The sequence below is a fragment of the Anolis carolinensis genome, chromosome 3 (genome assembly GCF_035594765.1).
Source record: "Anolis carolinensis isolate JA03-04 chromosome 3, rAnoCar3.1.pri, whole genome shotgun sequence".
NCBI classification, from domain to species: domain Eukaryota; kingdom Metazoa; phylum Chordata; class Lepidosauria; order Squamata; family Dactyloidae; genus Anolis; species Anolis carolinensis.
The window spans coordinates 114,297,027-114,322,353 of record NC_085843.1 but is presented as its reverse complement, the minus strand read 5'-3'; the positions used below and the strand labels follow the sequence as shown (position 1 = coordinate 114,322,353).

The 25,327-nt window shown below is 38.2% G+C and overlaps 2 protein-coding genes across 2 annotated transcripts in view; both read right to left on the bottom strand.

The window, feature by feature from the left end:
• The window catches only part of LOC100552801 (interleukin-1 receptor-like 2), a 34,996-nt gene extending 21,704 nt beyond the window's left edge, over positions 1-13,292 (bottom strand). Inside the window, exons 1-5 of the mRNA XM_016995649.2 lie at positions 13,204-13,292; positions 5,554-5,618; positions 4,888-4,957; positions 2,849-3,071; positions 836-1,025 (exon numbers count right to left, since the gene is read on the bottom strand). Coding sequence (XP_016851138.2) covers positions 836-1,025; positions 2,849-3,071; positions 4,888-4,951 — 477 coding nt within the window. The 5' untranslated portion in view covers positions 4,952-4,957; positions 5,554-5,618; positions 13,204-13,292. The remainder of the gene's footprint in view (positions 1-835; positions 1,026-2,848; positions 3,072-4,887; positions 4,958-5,553; positions 5,619-13,203) is intronic.
• Positions 13,293-13,428: 136 nt separating this feature from the next.
• Positions 13,429-25,327, bottom strand: part of LOC100553004 (interleukin-1 receptor type 1) — a 28,421-nt gene continuing 16,522 nt past the window's right edge. The window contains exons 4-11 of the mRNA XM_008116145.2: positions 23,672-23,849; positions 22,661-22,829; positions 21,461-21,526; positions 21,236-21,353; positions 20,183-20,325; positions 17,399-17,542; positions 16,204-16,368; positions 13,429-15,563 (exon numbers count right to left, since the gene is read on the bottom strand). Of these exons, the coding sequence (XP_008114352.1) occupies positions 15,172-15,563; positions 16,204-16,368; positions 17,399-17,542; positions 20,183-20,325; positions 21,236-21,353; positions 21,461-21,526; positions 22,661-22,829; positions 23,672-23,849 (1,375 nt within the window). The 3' untranslated portion in view covers positions 13,429-15,171. The remainder of the gene's footprint in view (positions 15,564-16,203; positions 16,369-17,398; positions 17,543-20,182; positions 20,326-21,235; positions 21,354-21,460; positions 21,527-22,660; positions 22,830-23,671; positions 23,850-25,327) is intronic.

Here is a 25,327-nt window from a genome sequence, read left to right as displayed (position 1 = left end):
GTCCTAACATGGCTACTTCTTTGAAAACTTGACAAATTCTCTTTCTTTGATCCAGAAAATAATACCGCATGACAATTGATTGTTACAATTCTGAGGGATACACGTCACATCTCATTGTTGCCCAAAAATGTGAACAAAACAGTAGTGTTTCAGGTAGCTTTGGGAGAAGTAAAGCTATCTGAAATTTCATACAGTTTTTAATTATGTCCACCTTTTGTATGTTTGCTTCTCTGTGTCACTTTAGCCATATCAGAAATTCATAAAACTAACATTTATTGGCATTCTACTTCAGAGTTCATCAGCTATAAATCCATTAGGTTGCTTCTGATAAGCCAGTGCTATCCCAGATGAGGCATTATTTCAGCCCAGCATTTAGACCAGGCATACCAAATTATTCCGGACTTTAAATCCCACAATTTCTAACAGCTGGTAAACTGGCTGGGATTTCTGGGAGATGAAGTCAAAAACAACTGGAAGGCTGAAGTTTGCCCATGGCCGATTTAGCTGATAGTGTGCACACATGCAGAGACTTATCAGGTCTGAGAAGTGCTAAGTTCCCTTTATGTCTATTTATTGTACCCTAGAAAGGCTTCTTCAGTTGGGCTTATATATAGTTCCAGAATCCAGTTGGAAAAATGAATTATTTAAATTGTCCCAAGAGAATTCCTAGAAGATCAGTCAACAGAAAACAAATGAATTGCCCCCTTTCCAATAAGATTAAGTCAATAACACTACTGAGTTAGTCTTAAAATGGAAATGAAGGATTGGGAATTTTATGTCATTATAGCATTGGTTAGGTATTATTGCCAATTATGCTACAGAAAGAAATCAATACCTTAAACCAATTAATAGACAAATCATCTGGCTCTTGTCCTAACAAATTGTCATTGTAATTGCATACAATCTTTTCATTGGTTGAGATTGGTATCTTTTGCTCATAGAAGTGATTCTCATTAAAACAAAGGGAAGCACTGTAGTTGAATACTTCTATTTGGATATTCTTTTTGTAACATCCTGTTGAATCCCTGTAATTAAGCAGAAAAAGCATCTTTGTTACATTAACTTTAATTCCCCCTTTCTATTTTCTGCCACATCAAGGATGTTCACAATGCAAACTATTATAGGGTGCAACTACATTGTATAATTAACGTAATTTGATATCAGTTTAAATAATCAAAGCCTTAGTTCAGTCCCCAAAAATCAAAGAATCATAGAACTGGAAGAGACCTCATGGCCATCTAGTCCAACTCCCTGCCAAGAAGGAGGAAATCGCATTCAAAGTACCCCCAACAGATGGCCATCCAGCCTCTGCTTAAAAGCCTCCAAAGAAAGAGCCTCCAACACATTGCTGAACAGCTCTCACAGTGAGGAAATTCTTCCTGATGTTCAGGTTGAATCTCCTTTCCTGTAGTTTAAAGCCATTGCCCCACATCCTAGTCTCCAGGGCAGCAGAAAACAAGCTTGCTCCCTCCTCCCTATGACTTCCCCTCACATATTTATACATGGCCCTCATCATGTCTCCTCTCAGCCTTCTCTTCTGCAGGCTAAATATGCCCAGCTCTTTAATCCGCTCCTCATAGGGCTTGTTCTCCAGACCCTTGATCATTTTAGTCACCTTCCTCTGGACATATTCCAGCTTGTCAACATGTCCCTTCAATTGTGGTGCCAAGAATTGGACACAGTCTTCCAGGTGTGGTCTGACCAAGACAGAATAGAGGGTGAGCATGACTTCCCTGGATCTAAACACTAGACTCCTATTTATGCAGGCTAAAATCCCATTGGCATTTTTAGCTGCCGGATCACATTGTTGGCTCCTGTTGAACTTGTTATCCATGAGGACTCCAAGGTCTTTTTCACACGTACTGCTGTTCAGCCAGGCGTCCCCCATTCTGTACCTTTGCATTTTGTTTTTTTCTTCCTAAGTGGAGTATCTTGCATTTGTCCCTGTTGAACATCATTTTGTTAGTTTTGACCCATCTCTTTAATCTGTTAGGGTTGTTTTGGATTCTGTTCCTGTCTTCTGGAGTATTAGCTATCCCTCTCAATTTGATGTCGTCTGCAAACTTGATGCTCATGCCTTCTAACCCTTCATCTAAGTCATTAATAAAGAATCCTGAGAGGCATTTTTGGGAGGCACTAACATTCTTTGGTAGAGAAGGCTAAAAACATTGTAAAACAACAACTCCCATTATTGCAGCACATTTGGTAATATACCAGTTAAAGTATAGCCCAGAAACCACACAACATCCTAGTGATTCTGGCCATGAAAGCCTTTGAAATACAGCTCCTACATACTGTCCTTCTGAAATAATTTGTTCCTTTCCTCCTGCTATGGGAATGTATATTTTATTGAGTCACGTTAACCTTACAATCTGTCTTGTTGAGTAGCTTGCAATAATTGTATTAGATTAATGTTTTTAAAGATGTATACTTATCTCTGATGTAAAATTGTTTTACAGGTTGTGTTTTATATATGTACATTGTTTTATATTGTCTTTGACACAATGTTGTGAACCGCTTTGGGTCCCATTTTAGGGAGAAAAGTGGGATACAATAAAGATTTATTATTATTGTTATTATTATTATTATTATTTTAAAGTGGCATCAAATTGCATTAATTCTACAGTGTAGATGCACCCACAGAAACATATCAAAACACAGGCATCCAATTATAGCCTAAAGTCTTGTATGCAGCTTATCTGCACAATACTTCCATAAGCCATGGTTCAAGAATGACTGATGTACGACATAAAAAATGATTCCAATACCTAATGGTTGACTAAAAATTATTCATTCCACACAAACTGCATCCAGCCAAAAAGCACCACAGATAAATACAAGCTCTCACTGTGTAATGCATTCATATGATCCGGAATCATGATATGTCACAGGCAGAAACCACAGCGCAGTATCTTGCTGATAAATTCTTGAGGAATTTGGTTTAGTTATAGGAGTCTTGCTTCCATTTCTGTACCAGAAGGTGCTATAGTCTGTATGCTGAAAACAATCAATTCCAAAAGCTTCTCCTTCTTCAATATGTTTCTGAGATTTTTCTTCCAGAATACATTTCTCTGCAGAAAAGATCAGATTTTGAGTAAGTGAGATTGCGTTCATTGTGGGGTACATTTAAAAGAGAAAACAATGTTTAGTCATAATAACAGGCAAGTAGAAGGAAGGTATTAGAAAGATTGATGCTTAGTTGGAATGGCTGTTCTAGGCCATGTTTACATGGGCAAATAAAACAGACTCACTTTGCATCTGCTGTGGGGAGTCCTCCTGATGGATGGCTGGTTTTTCCAACAGAAGCATTGCTTCTAGCCATGAAAGGAGCCGAAATGTACTTCAAGGGTCATAGAGCCTGTCAGTTCCCTTTCTTTCTTGCCCATGCATACATATCAAAACACCAAAAACCTAGAACCATGGTGATACTTACATGACCAAAGGATTTAAATAAGCTGGCATATTAAGAAGTCAGCAACACTGTTGTATAGCTAACTATCCATAGGACCCACAAGGTAAGGCTATCTCCAAAACACATTTACTAGGGAGTGAGCATATGGTTCACAAGTTTGCACAGAAATTTTTTGTTTGGTTGGTTGGTCTAATAAAGACTTTACCACAATATGGAGTTTGGATGTTGCCTTTTGAAATGGTCAACATTGCTATCCCTGTCTATGTATATATTTAATGAATTTAGGATTCGAGACTACACAAATAAGCTTTGATTATTATCTTCAAAATTTCATTAAGGCTTTCGAAATATTATCTTGAAACTAAATAATGAGACAGCATTTCCTTTCTTATAAAAGAAAATCTCTTGTTTTTGAGCATGTGAGCACCATCATGATTTAAAACATCTGTGGAGAGTACAATAAACTTTAAGAATTACATGCAGTATTGGTGTCATGGTGTACTATTTCCTTTTGAAAAGCTGTCATAAACAAGCTTAACCCAGAGGAATTTGACTTACACAAATCAGCACCCAAATTGCTTGTTTTCCCATGGAAACAACTACTGTTGGCTCTTCATTCTCAAGTGTTTCCACATAGAGTTGAAGACTTCTAGATTTTGTACTAGGAAGATCAACTTTTGGTAAAAGTAAGGTTAACTTTTTCTAAAATAACTTCCTGTTGTCTAAGACAATATTGCCAGAAAATCTATGGCCCCTTCAAACTTGACTCTTAAAACAGCAAGCAAACACTTATTCCCAAGCAATAGAAAAAGCAATATGGTGCACATAGTCATTAGGAAATTGTTTTGCTTGTCATAATTACCCCTTTGCTAGTCATGCTACAAAAGTTTAATGTAGCAAAATAATAGGGCAAAAAGTCCAGCAATTACAAATCAAAGGTTAACTAAAACAGAGTGACCCTGTTGTACATTGCCATACATTACTCTCTCAGCTGTATTCATCTGACTTGATCCTGAATCTTAAAAAGTAAGGGGGGGGGGGGGGGACACTGCTGATTTTTTTTTTATTTTTTTTTTTGCAAAATGCTATTGAATATATCCATGTTAGCAATTAGGATTTATTAATGAAATTAAATAAAGGTGTTATTAATTAAATATATACTTTATAGAAGTCAAATTCTTGACCAGATGGTTAGGCACAGATTCTATATAGAATTATACAGCCTAAAATCCAAGGGCTAGACCAACATTTAATAGTACAATTTTCCTAGTATGCATTTCATCATTGTGTTATTGTTTTGATATGTACATTTTAAAACCATATATTTTTCTTCAGCAATCTAACTTCTTTACAGAGTCACATTTTTTGAGCATACAGGAAACAGCTAAATATTGTTCACAGTTGCTTAATACTCTCTTTCTACAACTACATGGAAAATTCTCTACTACAGTTGTTACCAATCATTCACAACCTACCTGAATAGAGCACAGAGAGGAATGGCAGAATGACAGCACAGGAAATCTCTAATGTAGACTTCATGCTTTACTATACACACAAAAAGAGAACAAAAATCAATAATATCAACACATTTCATCTTTATGCCTCATTCAAGTTATTTGGGTTTTTTCCCCAAAGAGAGAGAAAAAGTACAATAGGTTATCAACATTAAATAAACACTCTGGATAGTTTTTTGGCAAGGGGCAGGAGATTTGTGCAAGAACTATGAGATCAGTCCAAAATATTTCATTTTCTCACTCCAGCTATGATAAAATATGACATAAAACTTTCCACTGTTCACAAACGAGAACAAGGGAGTCTCTGTAGAATTCTCAATCAGTTACATGCCAATAGGCATGTAATGCTCATTAAGTTTGCTGTACAATGGGTGGAAGGGGACGGATCATGCATCTTTTGAGAGGTTGTCTTATCCAGTCAACGATGATAGAATGCTGGAAGCTGGTATTTAACAACATTTGAAAGGCTACATGATTCCCACCCATGCTGGGGTGTAGCCCAGGTAGGAATCATGTAGCTGCATAGCATGGAATACATCATGTGTTGCTTTTCTTACAAATATCTCTCGTGCAAGTGTCAGTAAGTTATTGTTGAGCATTTAAAATATAAAGTACAGTGTCACAAACCTGGCTGCTAAAATCTTCTCCAAGAAAGTTCCAAAGCAAAGTTGACCTGTCCACTGAACAGCAATCTTTAATGAAGAACAGAGCAAGGTTGAAAGGCAAGGTTGAAACTCTCCAAAAGTAATACTTCTCAAATAGAGATATAAAAGACCAATCCATATTTTCAATGCTTAAAATTAAAAACAGTTTTCCTCTTCCTGTTTAAAGCTCTAAAGAGGGAAGAAAATTAAACTGTTACCACATTTTGATTTTGCATAGTTCTTCTCTATTGAATCCACTTTGGGTGTAACGAAGTACACACAACTGATTCTGGCTTAGGCAGAAAAAAGACTAAATTCTGTAAAGGTGGTAGCTCTGATTGTACAAAATGTCTGATAAATACTAAACTCCCCATCCAACCCAAGACAGCTACCTAAACACCAACTGATTAAATAGACAAGTGGAAAACTACAGAGCAATGTATGGCAAAAGTTTTCTCCTCTTCCCTTAAACGGGTTTAACCAGTTCTGGAAGGCATCTCAAATTAACGCAGAAGAGAGATGTTATGGCACGTTCTGAACAATTATATACCATCTTAAAAATAAAAAAGAGGCACAAATGAAAACTGTGCTGAGACTTGCTCTATCCACAGTGAGAAGGGAGATCAGCTCTCTTAACACACTTTTAAAATGAATCCCTGAGATACCAACGTATTTGTAGCAGGCATGGAATTTTGTAGGAGGAACTCCACACCCACAAGCAGGACTGGGTTGCTTCTTGTCATTCAGCAGAGCGAACAAGTTGAAAGGCTGAGATCAGTAACCCTAGGGGCTTCTACATCACCTGGCAGTGAAACCTCTCTGGGTTTGGGATCAGACTTTACAGATGTTATCCAAGGTGCTGGCCTCTTTTCTAAAAGCAGCCTCAAGTCCTTGGTGATCTTATTTCAAATTCAGACTACAACTTGAGAACAGATCCACTACTCACTAACATGGGAACCATCTACTGCTCAGGAGCAATCTCCTGACTAAGCAACAAAAATGTAGGATTCCAACATCTAATGGAAACGCTCCCTTCTGTCCTCCACTTTGTGTTATGCCCAGAATCGATGTCTCAGTAAAAGACATATTCCCCAACTTACTGAGAGGCAATCTGGGGAGCGGTACTATTTTTGCAGTGCACTGAGGGTGTTCTTCCCAGAAGCTGCATACTTTTGTGCGGGTTTTGTAAGGGTGGGAATTACCAGATAATGCAACTGGAGGCAGTGTTTCAGAGGCAGGAGAAATTTAGGGAGTTTTCCCTCAGGTCCAGTGCTGTGGCATATAAAGCACCCTCCCAGTGCAACAGCTTCAACTTGTCCTGAAGTTTCATCCTGCCTACCCACCCATCCAAGTATCAAATTCACTGTGTATGTATTTTCTTGTTACTAAGTTGCATGCAGTTAAACATAGGATCTGGATGCAGGATAGGGCAAATTGCAAGCTGTCAGGCCCTACAAAGCTTTTAAAGAACTTTGGGTGTGTGGGTGGCAGAAGTCATGCCTGTCTTGAGAGGAGTGGTGGTTCGCTACAGCACCAAGTGACAGGGAAAAGAAAAAGGGTAGGAGATGATAGCTCCCGATGGCACAGCGGGTTAAACCGGTGAGCTGCTGAACTTGCTGACTGAAAGGTTGGCAGTTCGGATCCGGGGAGCAGAGTGAGCTCCTGCTATTAGCCCCAGCTTCTGCCAACCTAGCAGTTCAAAAACATGCAAATGTGAGTAAATCAATAGGTACCACTTCTGCAGGAAGGTAATGGTGCTCCATGCAGGCATGCCAGCCACATGACCTAGGTATCTCACAACCTCTGAGGATGCCTGCCATAGATGTGGGCGAAACGTCAGGAGAGAAAACTTCTAGAACATGGCCATACAGCCCGGAAAGCATACAACAACCCTGTGATCCTGGCCATGAAAGCCTTCGACAACAGAATGAATTGTTTATTGTACCAGCCATAGGCCATGACATCAAATAATACAACCTTTAAAAGTACAATAAGCACTTCCCAGTATAAACATTAAAACTTTTCTATGTACTGGCTCTTTAAAATTACAGTGGCAGTGACTGGTGATCCTTAACCTATAACAAATCCTAACCCATTTTCCTCATAGGGCCACTGACTTTTTGTTTGCCCTGGGCTGATATGTGACCCTCGATCCCTCTGAGCTCTCTCACAAAAGAATTTGAATTCCCATTCTTGAAAACCTAGAGGAATGGAAATTGATGTGTTGAATAGGAAGTGTGTCTTGAGCCCTACCAGCCCCCATTTCAAGCTTAACGTGTAGTTTAATCTTTGCTTTTCTTAAAGATTATTTGACAGTCTCTACACCATGAAGGTCTCAGGAGGTCTTTGAGAGAACTGGGGAGGGGAGCACTCACCCCCAATTGGACCCCACACAAACTGCTAATGGATACATGTCACTTGGACCATATACTGCCAGTGAAGATATCGCAGAATTGAAAAACTAAATCTCAAATTAATCCCAATTCAGGTGGGTGAATTAACTTTTCTCCTACCTCACGAATGCTAAAACAAAGCAAGCTGCAAGGAATTCATAACTATGGTGACACAATCTTCAACAGCTTTTGAAGCAGTTTTACAAGTACAGTGCTCGTTTCCCCAACACATTATGCATACTTTAACCTTAGGCAAGAAATTCCACCTCTACAGGATGAAACCTATAGATAATGATTTTATCTATGGCTGAACAAAGTTCCTCACGCATCATATTAATAGCTTTTGGGGTCAAATAGCAGTAGAAGGAAGTAGCTGCAAAGGCTCCTGTACACATATACACATAACTTAAACATGTAACACTGTGTGCGAGAGAGGCAAAACCGTATTTCTTAGGCAACATTTCAGATAAAAGAATGAATATAGTTGTGCTAGATTGGCCTAAAATTCAGTTCAGATATGCAGGAGACATCATATGTTGTTCCATTATCTCTAACATTTGAGAAGCGTAACTCTGGTGAGTATAGGCACTATTGAGCACAGGTATAAGACATTTGCACTTCATGTTTTGAGCCTTAAATAAGCCATTCTCTTTGCTGGGTCTAGTGACCTATTTTGAACATCGTGTACTGAGCAGCTTCTAGGAAATGTACAGGACATGTGTGAAGGGAACAACTCTGTCTGCACTGAGATTCACAAGCACCAAATATGTTGGAAGGGCCATCTTGCCATAGAGATAACTGGGGTTACTTGATATGCTTTCACCTTTCCTTAGTCTCCCACTCCCCATCTTTTTAGATCAGGGGGTCACTTCACACCATTTTAACTGTCACATTTCCATCCTAAGGAAGGGTGGGATTTGCAGTTCATGGAGGAGCATTTAAAATTATGTCAGAAGTCCAGGGCCTCACCAAACCACAAATTCCAGGCTGTCATAGGATGCACCTATGCCAGTTAAGATGTGACCATGGTGCCATAATAGTGTAGTGTGAAGGGTCCCTCAGATAAGCAGCTTCCGCAGGTCAAGGGAGTGGTCATCTTTTTTGCCACATGGAGGGCACAAAATACAGATAAATACTGATGCATATGTATGCATGTTAAGCAAATAGAAGCCAGTGTCTAGTTTTGAAAAAAACATGTTTTTTTAAATCTTAAATGATGTGGGTGATAGTCATGAACAATTCAAAAGCACTCCTGGATGATTCTGAGAGACACAGGGCCCTTCTACACTGCCATATAATCCAGAATATCAAGATAGATCATCCTCATTATCTGCTTTTAACTGGATTATATAAATCTATACTGCCATATTCAATTCAAAGCAGATAATCTGGATTTATAGAGCTATGCAGAAGGGGCCATAGTTCACCACATTTTGCCATAAAGAGAACCAGTGTGAATTCTTAAGGGGTTTGAAGACTTCAAACCCAGCTGGGGAGGCATACAGCGATTCAGGACCCACTTTGCCCATCTCTGAATTAGGCTATTTTCAGTATGATTGCACTTCTTCTCTATCATTGCAAAAAAAGATTTTTTTTCTAGCCATAAAGTTAGCTCTAACATTTAAACCTAAAGCTATCTACTAAGACGTATTCCATTTTGCTTTTAACAGTTTTGCCACTGATTCCAAGTACCAGGTTCTACATAGAGCTAAGAAACTTTGGGCCCAAATTCTGTATATTTTGTTTAGCTTGCTTAGCTAATAGGACTGTTCCCCAGCCTTACGTCTCTCATTTGAAAGCTATGTGACCTAGTGTGTAGTCTAATTACAACTACCTTTGGAGGTGAATTCCAAGTCAGCATTGTATTGATAACTTTTTTTGTTCTTCCTCATGCCAGTCAATGTAATTAGATATTGCTAAATTCTAGAAAGTTCTAGAAGAGGTGTAAGCACCTCCTATATCCACACCAATCCTACGTTTCTAATTCCTGTAGATGTAAAGCCAACACTATAGCTGGTATCTGGTTAGTAAGCTGATGACATTGATTGGGTTTAATGCAATTGCACCTCATTTCTATGACCAATGTTCCCCAAATGCACCTTGTAAATAGTGCAGCTCACACCACATGATGACCATTACTGTGTTGATGAGTGATGATGTGTCTGGCTATTTTTGTATTAGATGCAAAGTCATTGTTTGCAGAAATATTGCAAGGATCCCAGAGATCTCTGCAGATGCCTATTGTAGCAACCTCAATTATCCTCTTGCTTTCCAAGAACACAGAAACGATGGCATTAGGAAGCATATCTCTGAAGATATTACTACATGATATATACACACATTTTCTTCAGATGCAGGATGTCAGCCTTTATCTGATCCTCAGTTGTAAAGTCCAAATCTGTTTAGCTGAAGTTTTCTGTGCTTTTCCCGTTGTTGAGAGTGTACATAGTATTGTAAAAACAGCTGTACCATAGATTTGTAAAGGAGACTAGATTGGATCCAGATTTATGTTAATGCAGCCAGCATGGTAAAAGTAGATATTACCGCCTCTCCATGTGTCACAAAGCATTCAGGCTTTCAAGTAAACAAGATAGGGTCTAGATTCAAACAATATTCAAACATATTTTTAAAGGGGTGGAAATGTGTTTCTCGAGTACTGCGGAAACCTGGTAATAATCCTTGGGGACTTGCCACTTCATCACATTTACTAAATTCCACTGGCTGCTACAGTTAAAATCCAGAAAGCCCCTCTTGTCATCCCATTAGTTTGGCTTCAAGTGTAGAATACAGCATTCTTTGTGTATTTTAAGTCTGGGGGCTAGTGTTCTTTTAAAACATTGCGAATGTTTGGCCATTTCTATAATGTGATGGCATTAGTTGCTCCCAGGTTTACAATGAAACGTTTCCCCAATTTGTGGGAGGGAAAACTATGGGATGAGCCAAAAGCACCCTTGTTAGTGAAAACATTGCTTTTTGCTCACCAAGTTTTTACTTTACCAGAACAATTCCTTTTTTAAAAAAAAGCCTTTCCAGGTCCTTTCCTTCCCTTCCTTTTGTGATATGTCTGAGCCTTGTGTTGCATGGGAAAACCAAGAGAGGATTATGGTGCACTGGTTACCAATTGAGCACCGGATCACTTTCAAAGTGATGGTGCTTACCTTCAAGGCCTTACATGGTCTAGGGCCGATGTACCTGAGGGACCGCCTCACTCCCTACAAACCCCAGAGATCCCTCCGTTCTGAGGACCAAGACCTGTTGGAAGTCCCCAGTTTTAAGACCTTGCGTCTAACAACAACCAGACGCAGAGCCTTTTCAGTAGTGGCGCCATCTCTGTGGAACACCTTGCCACCTGAAGTTTGTGCCTTGCGGGACTTGTTGGCCTTCCGTAGGGCATGAAAGACACACCTGTTTCGACAGGCTTTTGAGTTCTGTTGTTGATGTTTTAAAAGGTGCTTTTAGGATGTTTTTAAAGATTTTTTTAAAGATTTTTTTTAAAGATGTTTTTAAGATGTTTTTAAATTGTTGATTTTAGCCGGTTCTTGTAAGCCGCTCCGAGCCCTAGGGGAGTGGCGGCATATAAGTTTGAAAAATAAATAAAATAAATAAATAAATAAATAAATAATTATGATGCCATGCCTCCATGCTGTGCGGTCCTGGGAGACATAGTTTCCAGAGGTCCATATCATTTTCTTGATGCAGTTACACTGTGGGATGCTCTTGGACCCCACTTTAAATACCATGCCTGCATATTATGCAGTCCTGGGAGTTATAGTTTTGCAAGGTCCATACCCTTCTCTAGATGCATCTGCACTGGAGAATAAATGCAGTAGGGACCCATTTTAAATGCCATTATTGTTATTATGCCATGACTCCATACTGCACAGTTCTGGGAGTCATAGTTTTCCAAGGTCCATATCCTTCTCTTGGTGCATTCACACTATGGAATGAATGCCCTTGCACCCCACTTTAAATGCCATGGCTACATGTGATGCAGTCCTCCTAAGTGCTCTTCCAACAGGCACCAGCTAATCCCCCTGCAATGCCAGGAATACAGCTTAATGGTGTAACATTAGAAAACCTTGACCATTTCCGCTATCTTGGCAGCCACCTCTCCACAAAAGTCAACATCGACACTGAAATACAACACATTTCACAGTGTGGCGAAGGTAGGACAATCATCAATTTCATTGAAAAACGGAGTTCTACACAGCCAAATGTTTTCATCCGTTTCATTGCTTCAGTGTGATGAAGTGGTTGTTCTGTATTGAATTCCTGTTTTTGTGTGTATAGAAAACACTGTTTCTACACATCATTTTCTGCTTATAAAACAGTTCAGTGTTGAGAATTCCCTGAGCAGGAAATACAGCTTTCTTTGCAAAAACAACACATATAACACATGCAAAAATTGTACAGAATACAACCAGAACTGCAGTATTCTGAAAACCACACACTTTCAAAACACTTTCTTGCAGCAAGAAAACTTTTCCAAGTATTTTTTGCTTCCTTCAAGAATGAAATTAGTAAAGAATTGCATCTCTAGTTGGAAGAAAAGGAGAGAGTTTCAAAACTTGAGCAAATACACTTTCCTCATCTCCACTGAAATATTGGCATGTCCCTCTTTCTCCCACACACCTGACCCTACCCAATTCAGTCAGGACCTGTTAGGCCTTCAATGTAGCATTCAGGTGGGATGGAGCAGGTGTTAAGAGACAGGGAACAGAGAAGTTTGTCAGCCCAATTGCACACATTTTAATATCCAGTGATAAATTAGAGCTAAAATTTCCTAAATAAATTTAACTCAGCATGCAATGGTTACTTCAGTCACAGAAAATCTAGTACATCCTTGTTCCTGCTTCCAAAGTATTCCCATGAGGTGTGGCAGGACTTTCTTTAGTCAGAGCCACGCAGAGTCCTTGGCAAGAAGCCTGATTAAGAACATTATTTCCCTACTTTCCATCTCAAAGATGAGGGACTCAAAAGAGGTTATCACTACAAAAGGTAAAATCCATGTAATAATTTCCTCTTAAAGAAAAGAAAACTTTTAACAGTAAATAAGCAGAAGCATCAAGGCCAGAAAATACAAAGCAAAAGCCAGGGAACAACCATTTCAGAACAACTCAAGCTAAAACTATACCCAAGTGTCTGAAACTCACTTGGGAGGGAGCCTACTACAAAGGTAAGGATTTCCACACCTTTGGCACCATAGCAAACAGGTTTTCCCAGATTGTAGTCAACCGTACCTCCTGACAATCCTTGGGGTCGGAAGCAGAGGCAGGATTGTGTGGGTGCAGTTAGTCCTTCAAGTATCCTGGTCTTGTGCTCTCAAAGCCTCCGAAATGAACCAAACATAGTGCAGCTGGTTCAGCAGTGGTATCACGTGCCTATGGCCACATGTTCCCCCTGAAGAATGATTCAGGTATGGATGTTGCAACACATTCTCCACTTCATAATGAAGGCAAATATGAAAAAATTATGGCATAGATTTATTTCACAAGTTCCAGGAATTGTTACATAACTGTACAAATATTTTTTTCTGTCATAGAAACAATCCTTTAGTTATTACCAAAGTGTTATTTTCTATACCAGTGCTTCCCAACGTTTGGTCCTCCAGATGTTTTGGACTTCAACTCCCAGAAATCCCAGCATTCTTACGAGCTGTTAGGAATTGTGGGAGTTGAAGGCCAAAACACCTGAAGGATGAAATGTTGGGAAGCACTGTTCTAGATCTTCTAGCTTTTCACATATTTGGATGTAGTTTGAATATTCATGTCTGGGTGTTCACTCTGCAGGTCATAACCTCTGAAAAAATTAAAACTGTATGTTTGCCAATGCTGGGGCTAACGTGATAGCAAGTAATAATAAACATACAGCCAAAGTGTGTATAAATCAGGAAAGATTGGCAGATTTGGACCCTGTGCAAAAATTAAATTTAGAGTCCCCCAAAAAAGAAATTATTATTACTAAATCATTTTATCCAATCAGTCAGTTTTTTTTCAGCATTGTCATTTGATAAAAATGTGAATCAAACCAAAGATCCTATGCTTTTTTTGTTTTGTTTTGCCTTTGCTTTCTGAGAAGACCATCTATTTAAACTTCCTTTTTCATTTTTTCTCCTTGGGAGATACAGAAGGAATACGCATAGTATACAAAATCTCATCACAACTCCAGCATACTGGTGGATGTGTTGGCACTTTACCCAGAGAAGCGAGAAAGGGTCATCTGAACATTAAAAAAAAATCAGAATAACACCTAGAACAAAGGGTGGTGAGCAAAAAGTTGCTCCTGAGATTGATATTCTGATGAAAGCCTTCTTTTGTTGCTTACTCACCACCATCATTGCAAGATTCAGTTTAGGGTAAAAGGCAGCTAGATAGTGTACATAATTTTTAATGACAGACAGGAGCTAGGGTCATTGTTGACATGTTGTAGTGTTGTTTAGAGCAATCTGAAAGTCTAATTTGGTATGTACTCTGAGGCAGCCTTTTGGATGAATGAAGGATTCTTCTTTACTATGGCTTTAATAGGATATGGCCAAAGGAAAAAATGTGTCTCATCTGCTCAAAACTACAGAATCTTGTGTAGGAGCGATGTGGGTAGAACCTGCTCAGAACTTAAATGGAAAGTTCGTGAAATGTTGTCGCAGGAAAAAGGCATACTGTTGATCCCAAGGAACTTGGTGCAGAAGGGACCAAAATTACCTCTTCCTTTATCAGATTAAAGGCTTACTCTGAAGGAAGGGTATGTTACTTCACAAGGCGATGATCTGAACACACAGATTCCTTTGAAATACTTGCTCATTGAAATCACAACAACAATTCTTGCTCCTTTCAGGATTCTGTAAAATTACACCTTAAAAACTGAACAAGCAAATGAAGCAGCTATCAACTGGTTCATTCAAAACTTGGTGTTTCAGATTTAAAAACCTAAAGACACTCAATTTCCTACATAGTCACTTCTTCTGTCTGTAAACGAGGACTATATAAAATAATATGAGGTCTCTTTCTGTTCAAGCATTCACATTATTTTCCCATTTGTTCAGGGAGCTCACTCATCCACTGACTCCTCCCAGTCTGTGCAAACTATGCAAATTATACTGTTCAGTATTCACTCTTCAGCACCTGCTAATAGGAGATCAGAAATATGTTCACACATGAAGGATCCAATCCTCATTATATCCATTGTACTACACAACACAAGTGGCCTTGGTATCATCCATCTGAGATCTGAGAAGAGTTGAGTATCACAGGCCAGAAGTGAAGATCTAAGGAAGGAGAAATTTTATTTGTTGGCATCTGGTACCTCACATTTTTCCAAAACCTTGTTGTTGCCATTTGGGATTTGGCTGAGAAGTCTCCTTGCCATGTGAGTACTCCATGTTTCTTTTTAAGGTATTTGATAGATTCTGCCATGTTGCTGTAGTCTTTTATTTTCGCTAGTTCAATCAGTATTACTTTAATTCCATCTCGAATAAGAGCACTATACACTGCAATTTCATGCTCAGAGGATACTTCCTGAATGCCGTAAGGTGATGAACCAGGAACTAACACAATAATCACTCTTCTGCTTCGTTTGATAGTTTCATCAACAACCGTAACCACAGCTGTGGGGACAAGAAAGAAACAAAACAGGGAAAAGAATGTGGTTTCAGTAAAGGCAATAAAGTAAGTCTAGTATTAAGGTTGCTTAGTGGACCTCCTGGGCCTGATGTCCCTTCAGGTGTTTCATGTTGCATTGGTAAGCCAAGAAGATCTCAAATGAATGTTAAAGGCAAATTCATTGCTTTGGAGTATAAGGAGGAAGAGGCTGCTCTTTGGACCATAATTTCCAAAATTCACAGTGACATGGCCTCTTCTCTAAACTTTGGGGAGACTAAGGATTAAGGGTTTTCTTTGACAATTAAGCAAACATATGCAATTGTGAAGCTGTCTTATACCTACTTGGGACATTCTAAGTAAGGACTGTATTTCTAAGTCCTACTTGGAGACATTAGGGAATAAATCTTGCATATAAATCACTGAGTCACATGCGAAACTTAGAAAGTTACTTTTTAAAAGTAGTATACTCCCATTAAACATTATGTTTGAGAAATTATGTTCTTATTACTTTCTGTGGCTTTTCTGAGAGGGGAAAACTCAGGACTGAGCAAAGGAAGGAGTAACAACTTTCACATCCACTCTGATGTACTTCAGAGTTCATTTAGAAACATGTCTCTCCATGAAGATGCTCATTAAAATACATACCTTGCCCTGGCAAATCATCTCTTCCAAATATAAAAAGCTTATAGCCGCACTGTTTTTCTAAGACTTCAGGCAGTGCTTTCAGGACAAAGATATCTGATGAATATGCACAGTTTGTTATACTTCGGGGGTACAACACATATGCATCATAGAGCTTCCCATCTGAAACTAGAAAGTAGAACACGGAGTTTTAATATCTCTTGTCAATCAACCTTTTTCTTTCAAAATAATAAATGTAATTCCTCCTGTTAGAGAGTCATGACTCATTCATATTTACAATACCTCCTCTTGACTGTAGCATCAAGTGATGACTGAATACAAAAAGCAGCAGAACTGTTACATGAGTTAAAATTGATTCAAAATTTGTAGTAGTTTTCATCTAATTATCAGGTGTCTCGAGAGGTTTATAATTAAAGATTTTAAGGGTTGTTATGTGTTTTCCAGGCTGTATGGCTATGTTCCAGAAGCATTCTCTCCTGAATCAATCAGGAGCATCTAACACTTCTGAACAAAAGATTCCCCCAGGCAGGAAGAAGCCAGGACATGAATCTGGCAAGGCTATTAATGCTAATCAATGTGATTAATTACAACATTCATACTGGCCTCCAACAGACAAGAGTTCCTTCTCCCACCCTGGACCTTCCACAGATATATAAACCTTCCTTGCTTAGTTTTTTTCCAATATAACTCACAAACTCTGAGGATTCTGCCATAGATGTGGATGAAACGTCAGAAGAGAATGCTTCTGGAACATGGCCATATAGCCTGGAAAACACACAACAACCCTTTGATTCCGGCCATGAAAGCCTTCGACAACATAAAGATTTGAATATAAACATAAGAAATGTAGTTCCATAAGGAGTCTCCTCTCTGTCGAATTAAAAACAGGGGAAATGATCCCAATCACTACTAGCAGAAGTAGTAAGACCTCCATGAATTAAGAACCTCATTACACTAGCATTTGGATCCACTTTAAATCCACTTTATGGAAAGGCCTTTAAACAGCCTAGCCAGACAGGTCCTGGGCCTCACCAAACTACAAATCCCAGAATTCTGCAGAAGGCAGAAACCGGATTTAAAGTGGATTCATGCTCTGGTGAGGCAGTAAGTTATTGGCAGTTTTCTCTTTTGAATGTTAGAAGCAAGGACATACACATTTCCCCTTTGACCAGTAGAGGGCACCCAGAACCAGACTTACCTCTTTCCCGGAAAGCAGTCTGGTAAGATTCACGGTACCAGAGAACAATGTCCACTTTGAAAAACTTGTAGGTGAGCAGAGCTGCCAGGATAACAAATAGTGCTGAAACGAGTCCTCCAATCAAATAACCTTGAAAGTTTGGCGCTGCATTGGCAAAGGGGATAAACAATGGAATACAATCTTACTTCAATCAATCAGATGATTAGTGCAACATTTAGATTAATTCTTTCACTAAAAGTTCTATTTTCTCAGGACTAGAGGAATGAAGTGGCAAACCCTCTTGGGAAACCCTGTGATAGGCCCTCTTAAGTCACTTGACTTGAAGGCACATAAAACAAAACTTCCAAATAACTAGATATTCTGGTGGATACAAATCCAATAGTAGATATCATTTGCCCACTAAGAGCTGCAAAGGGAAATTACAGACTGGGAGGTATTAAAGTCTTTCACAGGAAAAGAGAGACTCCTCCTTCCAAGTGAGCTCTACAGCCAGATTTCTAAATTTCATTCCAAAGAGGCTTGAGTCAAGAAAGTAAAGGATTATTGTTTCTTTTCCTAATTTTGATACAAGTGATAATTTCTTTGTCCCTTAGTATCATTACTATGACATCTTTCAAAGTTTCATTTTATCCTTTTTGCTGTTCAACACAAATAATTTCCTCATTTCGATGCCAAATTGAAGCTTCCTCGATTAGCATGGAGGGCTATGCTTTCCTACATGTCTTGCCTTACAATCAGCTGAACCAGAACTCTTTTGTCCGTTTATGCTAAGGATGCCATTTTATATTATATAGTGAGGGCAGTGCAGCTCTGCCTGCCCATGATGGAGATCATGGTATCCTTCGGACACGGGCCAGTACAACTTCTCAAGTCAAACATGGTCTTTTTAGTGGATGTTGAATGGTGATTGTCAATACTGCAGGTGTTATAGTTTTATTCAGCAAGAGCATTGCTTTTTGCCTGCTCTGACAGCACTGACTTATATGAGAAGATAAGCAAGGTGTGTTCCAGGTTTATTTTAATGACAGCATTGCTTTTGACCCACTCTGATTAGCCTGAGGCCCCTTCTACACAGCCATATAAAATCCAGATTATCTGCTTTGAACTGGAATATATGGCAGTGTAGACTCATAATGTGGATTATCTGCTTTGATAATCTGGCAGTGTAGAAGCGCCCTGATTATCATCAAGTACTTCATTAGGCACTATGATCGAGAGAAGTAGTTGCATCATAAATAGCGGCTGACCTTCGCGTATCTTGGAAAGAAGGCAAAAGTTGACATTAAAGATGCTGCAAGGCAAACTATTTGAGGAACTTATGTGTAGGTGTTACAGGGTATAGATATTAAAGTGAGAAGGGATGGAAGTCCACATTGGTGGGTTCACGGGTGTGGGGATGGAGTTACTGTCTCTGTATGTTGCGTGCTCAGTTTGTAAATGTATATCACTGTTTTTCTTTGTTTAAATAATAATAAAAGTATTATTACACAAATTAAAAAGAGAGAGAAGTAACCACAAACATTTTAGTTTCTCTTATATACTGGCCATGGAGCAGTTTTTTTTAATAAGGCTTATGAATTCCAACAATTTGTCATGCATTGGGCATGGGCATATTCAGTTCCTGGTGTGACAGTGATTGAGTACCTGGGTCAGTTTTAATTAAAAGTCACTCTTGGTCTACCCCATGTACCTACTTACAACTTGTAGTATATGGGCTGCTTTTCCTTCAGTGACATATCAGAGGATGTGGCTTTTATTGCCCACTGCTAACGCTAAACCTCCTAGTGATGCTACTTCTTAATATCATTAGTCTATACATCGATTTCACTGATTAAGCTCATGTATTTATTATTTATTTACTCTATTTATATTCCGCCTTTCTCTACCCCAATGTGGACTCAAGGTGGCTTACATAGAGACAATTATTCAATGCCTTAAAACACATACAATATAATAGGCTGTATCTTTAATAATGTTTACCAACATCATGATGCTGTCGCAAAGGCTACACACAACCACAAATAAGGATAATGGTTTAATAAGTGGCTATCGGCCACTTGGCCAATTTCTATAGCATGATGCAATGTTTTAGTGCCATCTCAAGATTAATTTGGTACACGGCCAAATGTTGGATTCTTCAAGACAATAAGACTGGTGTTTTAACCAGTCACTAGAACCAAGCAAGCATTTTACAATCTCTGTATTTGTTCAGAACTTATGCTACTGATTTATGGTGTCACATATGACAATTAAGGTCTCAAGCCCATTCTGATGTGGTTGTTTGTTTCCTGTTGGCCTGTAGGTATGTCTAGATGAAAAACTGATGGATCCAGGCTACCAGGTCCAATCAAATGGCTTGGAACTTTGCTTCCTACATATGGCATGCACACTTACACCATATATAAGATGACACTGGAGGGCCAGTTGGCTTTCAGGAGTGTAATTGGCCTGCAGCTCAGATAAGACTTACTTTTTGGAATTAAAGTGGATTCATTCTGAAGCACAGGTGGACCCCAAGGTCTTCTCCGTTGCTGGAAGCTTTGGGGTCATAACACTTGTTTTTAAAGAAGGAATCCAAAGCAGGAGGCAATTGTAATGTGCACCTTTTTGGGCCAAATGACAAAAAGGCACTTTTGGCTGCTGCACATTACATTCAGCAGGGTTTTGAAAATTGAGGTGTGTGTTAGATTATATGGCACATTAGTTTCAAGTAAATATGGGAGTATATTAACTGCACAGAAAGAAAAGACCTTTGGTTATTGGGTCTCTTTGTGAATAACGTACCCGGCCGATGTAGCATGACATATGCTACTCGTTGGTCTGTGCCAAAAGAATCTGCAACACAGGAATATCTTCCATAGTTGTTAGCCTTCATTTTTGATATATTAAACCTTATGACCGATATCCATTTTTCAGGCAGTTTTTTCCTATTATCATAAAGGAACAAAATGGAGAAAATTAAAATTAAGTCACAGTCTTTCATGAAAAGATAGACAAAGTTAGAATACTTTATTATGGATAAAAATAGCCAAACTTTTCTCAGGTTTCTACATTTCACAAGAAATTAAGTAAATAATCACCTCCATTTTCATACATATGAATATCCATAGGTAAAGGTAAAGGCTTTCCCCTGACATTAAGTCTAGTCGTGTGCGACTCTGGGGGTTGGTGCTCATCTCCATTTCTAAGCCGAAGAGCCAACATTGTCTGTAGACACCTCCAAGGTCATGCGGCTGACATGACTGCATGGAGTGCCGTTATCTTCCCGCCAGAGCGGTACTCACATTTGCATGTTTTCGAACTGCTAAGTTGGCTAAAGCTGGGGCTAACAGTGGGAGCTCACCCCCGCTTCCCAGATTCAAACCCCCAACCTTTTGGACAGCAAGATCAGCAGCTAAGCAGTTTAACTCACTGTGCCACTGGGGGCTCTATGAGGAATTGAAACTCATCAGACCAATCTCTGATCGTCTGGAATCCCATTAATCCTGATTTTTCAAATTAAGTAGAATATTTTGGAATTAAATGAAGTGTGGGAAAATACAATACCTATATTTTAATACTGCCAAATCATAAGTTAAACCCTGGATAAATATCCTAAATTACAATTCATAAAGACCCATTTTATTATAACTTGTACGAAGGAAAAAAGAAAAAGATGCCTCTATAACTCCTGCAAGACTCTTGACTAAATTAAACAATTTATAGTACTCTGTTTCAATGAGAACTTTCCACAGCTTGACATTACTGGGCTCTACAAATACTGTAATGTGTACACTCACAAAACAACCACAAAATGTCCTAATCCAACAACTAATTGAAGTTCAACTTCAAACTTACTTATATTTTTCATATGTGCTCAAATAATCCTCGGGTTGTTCACCACTGAAATTCCACTCTATAAATACATCTTTGCTCAAGCCTCTTGAGGCAGTACAATTGATGGAAATACTGGCGCCTACACACAAGAAAGAATGACTGCAAATTAGTGTACAGAAAGATTTCGCGTTTGTTTAGGGACACACTCATAAAACATTTTCTTATTCAATTCAAGAAATTGCTTACCAAGTTCTACTTCAATTGAATGATTTTTGGGATATAGGATCTCTATTGGTCCTTCTGGTGGTGAATCTAATAAAAAAAATATCAACAAAAATAAACCATCATTGAATCACTTCTTACAGTGTTGTAATTTTAAGTTCTTAAATTGAATTTTTAAATTGTGGTTGATAACTAATTACTCAACATTGCTTTCCTGACATGGATTCATATCAAATATCTATAAAACAGTCAACTGGAAATATTATTACTACTACTGATAAAAAAAAAATTAGATTCATCATCAAAAGTATCCTAATCACTGAGAGCATTTAATGACAATTTGAGAAGAAGGTATTTCCAACTTTGGGACTGAATAGAATTGTAGTATTTATGCAACATTTAAGCAATGCTTTCATACATTTAACCAACAAGACACTATAAAAGGAATGTTTAAGCTCTAATGCTCCATGCTAGGTTAAAAAAGGGCAACAGTAAAATTATTACAAACATACATTTCTATAGAAAATGTATTTTGTTAGTTGTGTTAATGATAAATTAGTTCTATCATCAGACAAGCTACACTCTGTAGTGTAATCTAAGACATTGAGTACTGTACTGTGGAACTATAGTGATTTCCTGGTTGTACCAGCTTCCCACATGCTGTCCAAGAGAGTCTATTTGAGTACAGCATTTATCAGAGACTCAAAAATGCCCTTCACAGGTTTTTCTTTTGTGTATTCAAATATTTCTTTCAATTCCTATAATGGCTAAAATATTTTTCTTGTAACACAAAAATAAACAAACACAATTTGGCACCACTTGTATACAAGTAAACCTGTGCTTTGCTGTGAAATGCTTAAATAAGCTTTTGTGCTACTCACTGCGAGACATCACTGAAGCACTTGAAAAAAGTCTATCTGGACATAGGTCCAGTGCTACTTTACCTTGGATTCAATACACCTGTTCTGAAAGGTGCTGTAATTTCATGAAGAGCATATATTTGAACAGCCTCATGCAGATCAAGAAACTATTCAAACAAGCCTGATGCAGAAACATCAGCCAGGATTGGGTTATTTTTAAAAACAAAACAAATTATGGACTATACATATTTTATAAATAAATATTTTTAATCTTTATATTTAAAAATATACAATATAAAATATAAAAAATAAAAAATAAAGGCATGCCAAAGTAAAAAAACAAGATAAACAATTATACACATACCATAGGTAGTTAAATTAATGGGTCGTGAAACATAATATTGTTTTCCCATATAAGTATAGTTTGCCCGGCATATATATATTCCTTCATCATTTTTAGTTACATTGGTAATAAAGAAACTTCCTTCAAAAGCCCAGTATCGATCACCTTTAAGTAATCTAGGACTACATGCCTGAAACATAAACAAATACTGTAAAAACTGCAATCACTGTGGTTACTTTATAAAACTGCTAAATGTGTTGCAGAGTTTAAAAGAAAAGTTAATCAACATACAGTGGGTTTTGGTATCCATTCAATTTGGTTTGGAGACCACCATGGATACCAAAATCCATGGATGCTCAGATTATAGTTAAATGGCATCAATTAATGGTATCTCTTGTACAAAATCACAACATCAAGGTTTGCTTTTGGAATTCTGCTTTTTTGGGGGGGGAGGAGTGCAGATTATTAAATCCATTGATAAGGGATACATGGAATTAAAGGGTCAAATGATATCCTGACCTATTAGTGGGATCTAGGGCACATCTACACTGAGCATTTACTACAAGGACCCCCAAACCAGTTCTGTGACAGATAAACTACACATGGAGCTGCTCCGGAGTGACATGGCACAAGGCCACCTTAACTTGGTTTTGACCTGTATTAACCAAAATTGTGGAATACTCCAAATTCTGGTCTGCAACTTTGGGCCCATGTAAACAGTTAAGCCAGAAGGGAGGAGAGGAGGAGGCAATTTCATCTCTTCCCCACTTCTCTTGTCATTTTGCCTCTTTTCTGAGATACCCATTTTGGTCTCTCCCCATTGCACCCCATCTCCCCCCATTCCAAAGTTTCTTCTCCCCTTTTAGTTTTGTTTTGGCCCAAAGTGATTTTTTCTGAAGAAATGCCATATCTAGTACAGCTCATATTAAGTATATGTGGTTTGCACAACACCTTTTCCTTCTCTTGTCTATAATATTTTACAGAGAAAACAAGTACATCCAATAATTATAGTCAACTCAGTTATGCACTTACCTTGTACCATTGTATGACAAGTGAACTATCTTTATCTTCAAAATCATCAAGATCAGGACAAATCAACTGTCTGGTTTTACTCAATGCCACTTTTTGTGGGTAAGTTGTTTTGCTATTAAAACATAAACCATCATCGTTCTGGACCACCTCAATGTCCTTGTTTCTTTTTGTTGCATTACTGTAATGACACCAAGATATCAGTACTCCAATATATTGTATACAGACACGCCTACACACACAATATTCTGTCATATTCACAACAGCAAATGTTCAGAAACACTGACTACAACATCGCCAGTTCTGGAATCACTAGCTAGACCACTTTGTCTGGCAGTTAGAAAAGGATCTAGTACAATTAAACACTGCTCCAACCCTAGATCATTCTCGCAGTGCCTCCAGATGTGATTATCCTCATTCTAAAGAAAATGGGTAAGACAATAACTCAACTTCACACTACACCTATATTGGTATCAATGGGATTTTTTTTTTTAAATACCATATTGGCAGTGTCAGAACACAGCAATGGAGTGAAAAAATAAGCTTTTCCTCACTAGGTCCTATAATAAATGGGAGAGAAAAACCGCCTCCTTTGGCATGAGTGCTATTAGTCTAACAAAAATAGTCTAGCAAATTAAATGTAATTCACTTCTCTCATAACCACATAAGAGAATGTGGCCAAGTTTAATTTTCTATCACGTAAGAAATATGAATAATTATTTGGAACTACCTGATGCAAGAAATATGAAGAATTTTGGACAATAGTCATTTTTCCATATGTAACAGTACAGAGCCATATTGAGAAATGTCAATGTTTTCTGTCTAAGCGTGCATCAACACTGTAAAATTAATGCAGCTTAATACTGCTTTAACTGCCATGCCTCAGTGCTATGGAATCTTGGGGTTTGCCAGCACTCTTAGCAAAAAATGCTAAAGGCTCTGTTAAACTACAACTCCAAGGATTCTATAAAATTGAGATATGGCAGTTACAGTGGCATCAAACTGCATTATTTCTAGAATGTAGACTCGCCCTTGGAAAGGGGCAGTCAGATTCACAGAGAACCAAAACCTGAATCTTAAGGGAAGTTACTCCTCAATAGGCATCTTTTATTGACCTTTCTCCATAGTCCTCTGGCTGCATTGAAATCCCTCCAAACCATCTTAACTTACCACAGAAAAAACATCTGAGACAAAATGTAGGCCAGTGATTCTAATATCATCACTTTTCTTCTCCTATATGATTTTGAACATCATTGCCTGATGAATAAGACAGCATAACTTACATGATGTATTTTGTGCATTTTGACTGGCCAATAAAAGTCCCACTGTTTTGTAGATTCTGCACTTCATTGAACTAATTATATTGTTTATTTTTACAAATACATTTTGTACTTTCTGTAAGATGCTCAGGCCACAGTGCAATAACTTTTTGAATTTGGTGGAAAACTTTCTAAGGTTTTATTGAAACTTTTATAAAATTGTGGACATGCGCTATCATTTCTATTCCAAAGGTTCTATCTTGCATTATGCCAGAAAATTCTATTGCATCCAGCTTAGCAACTATGGTTTAATAGTTAACAAAGAATAAAAGCTCTCCAGGATCACCATAATCTTAAAGCTATTCTGGCTAAGTATGGAAAATCTGCTTGCCCTAGCAGA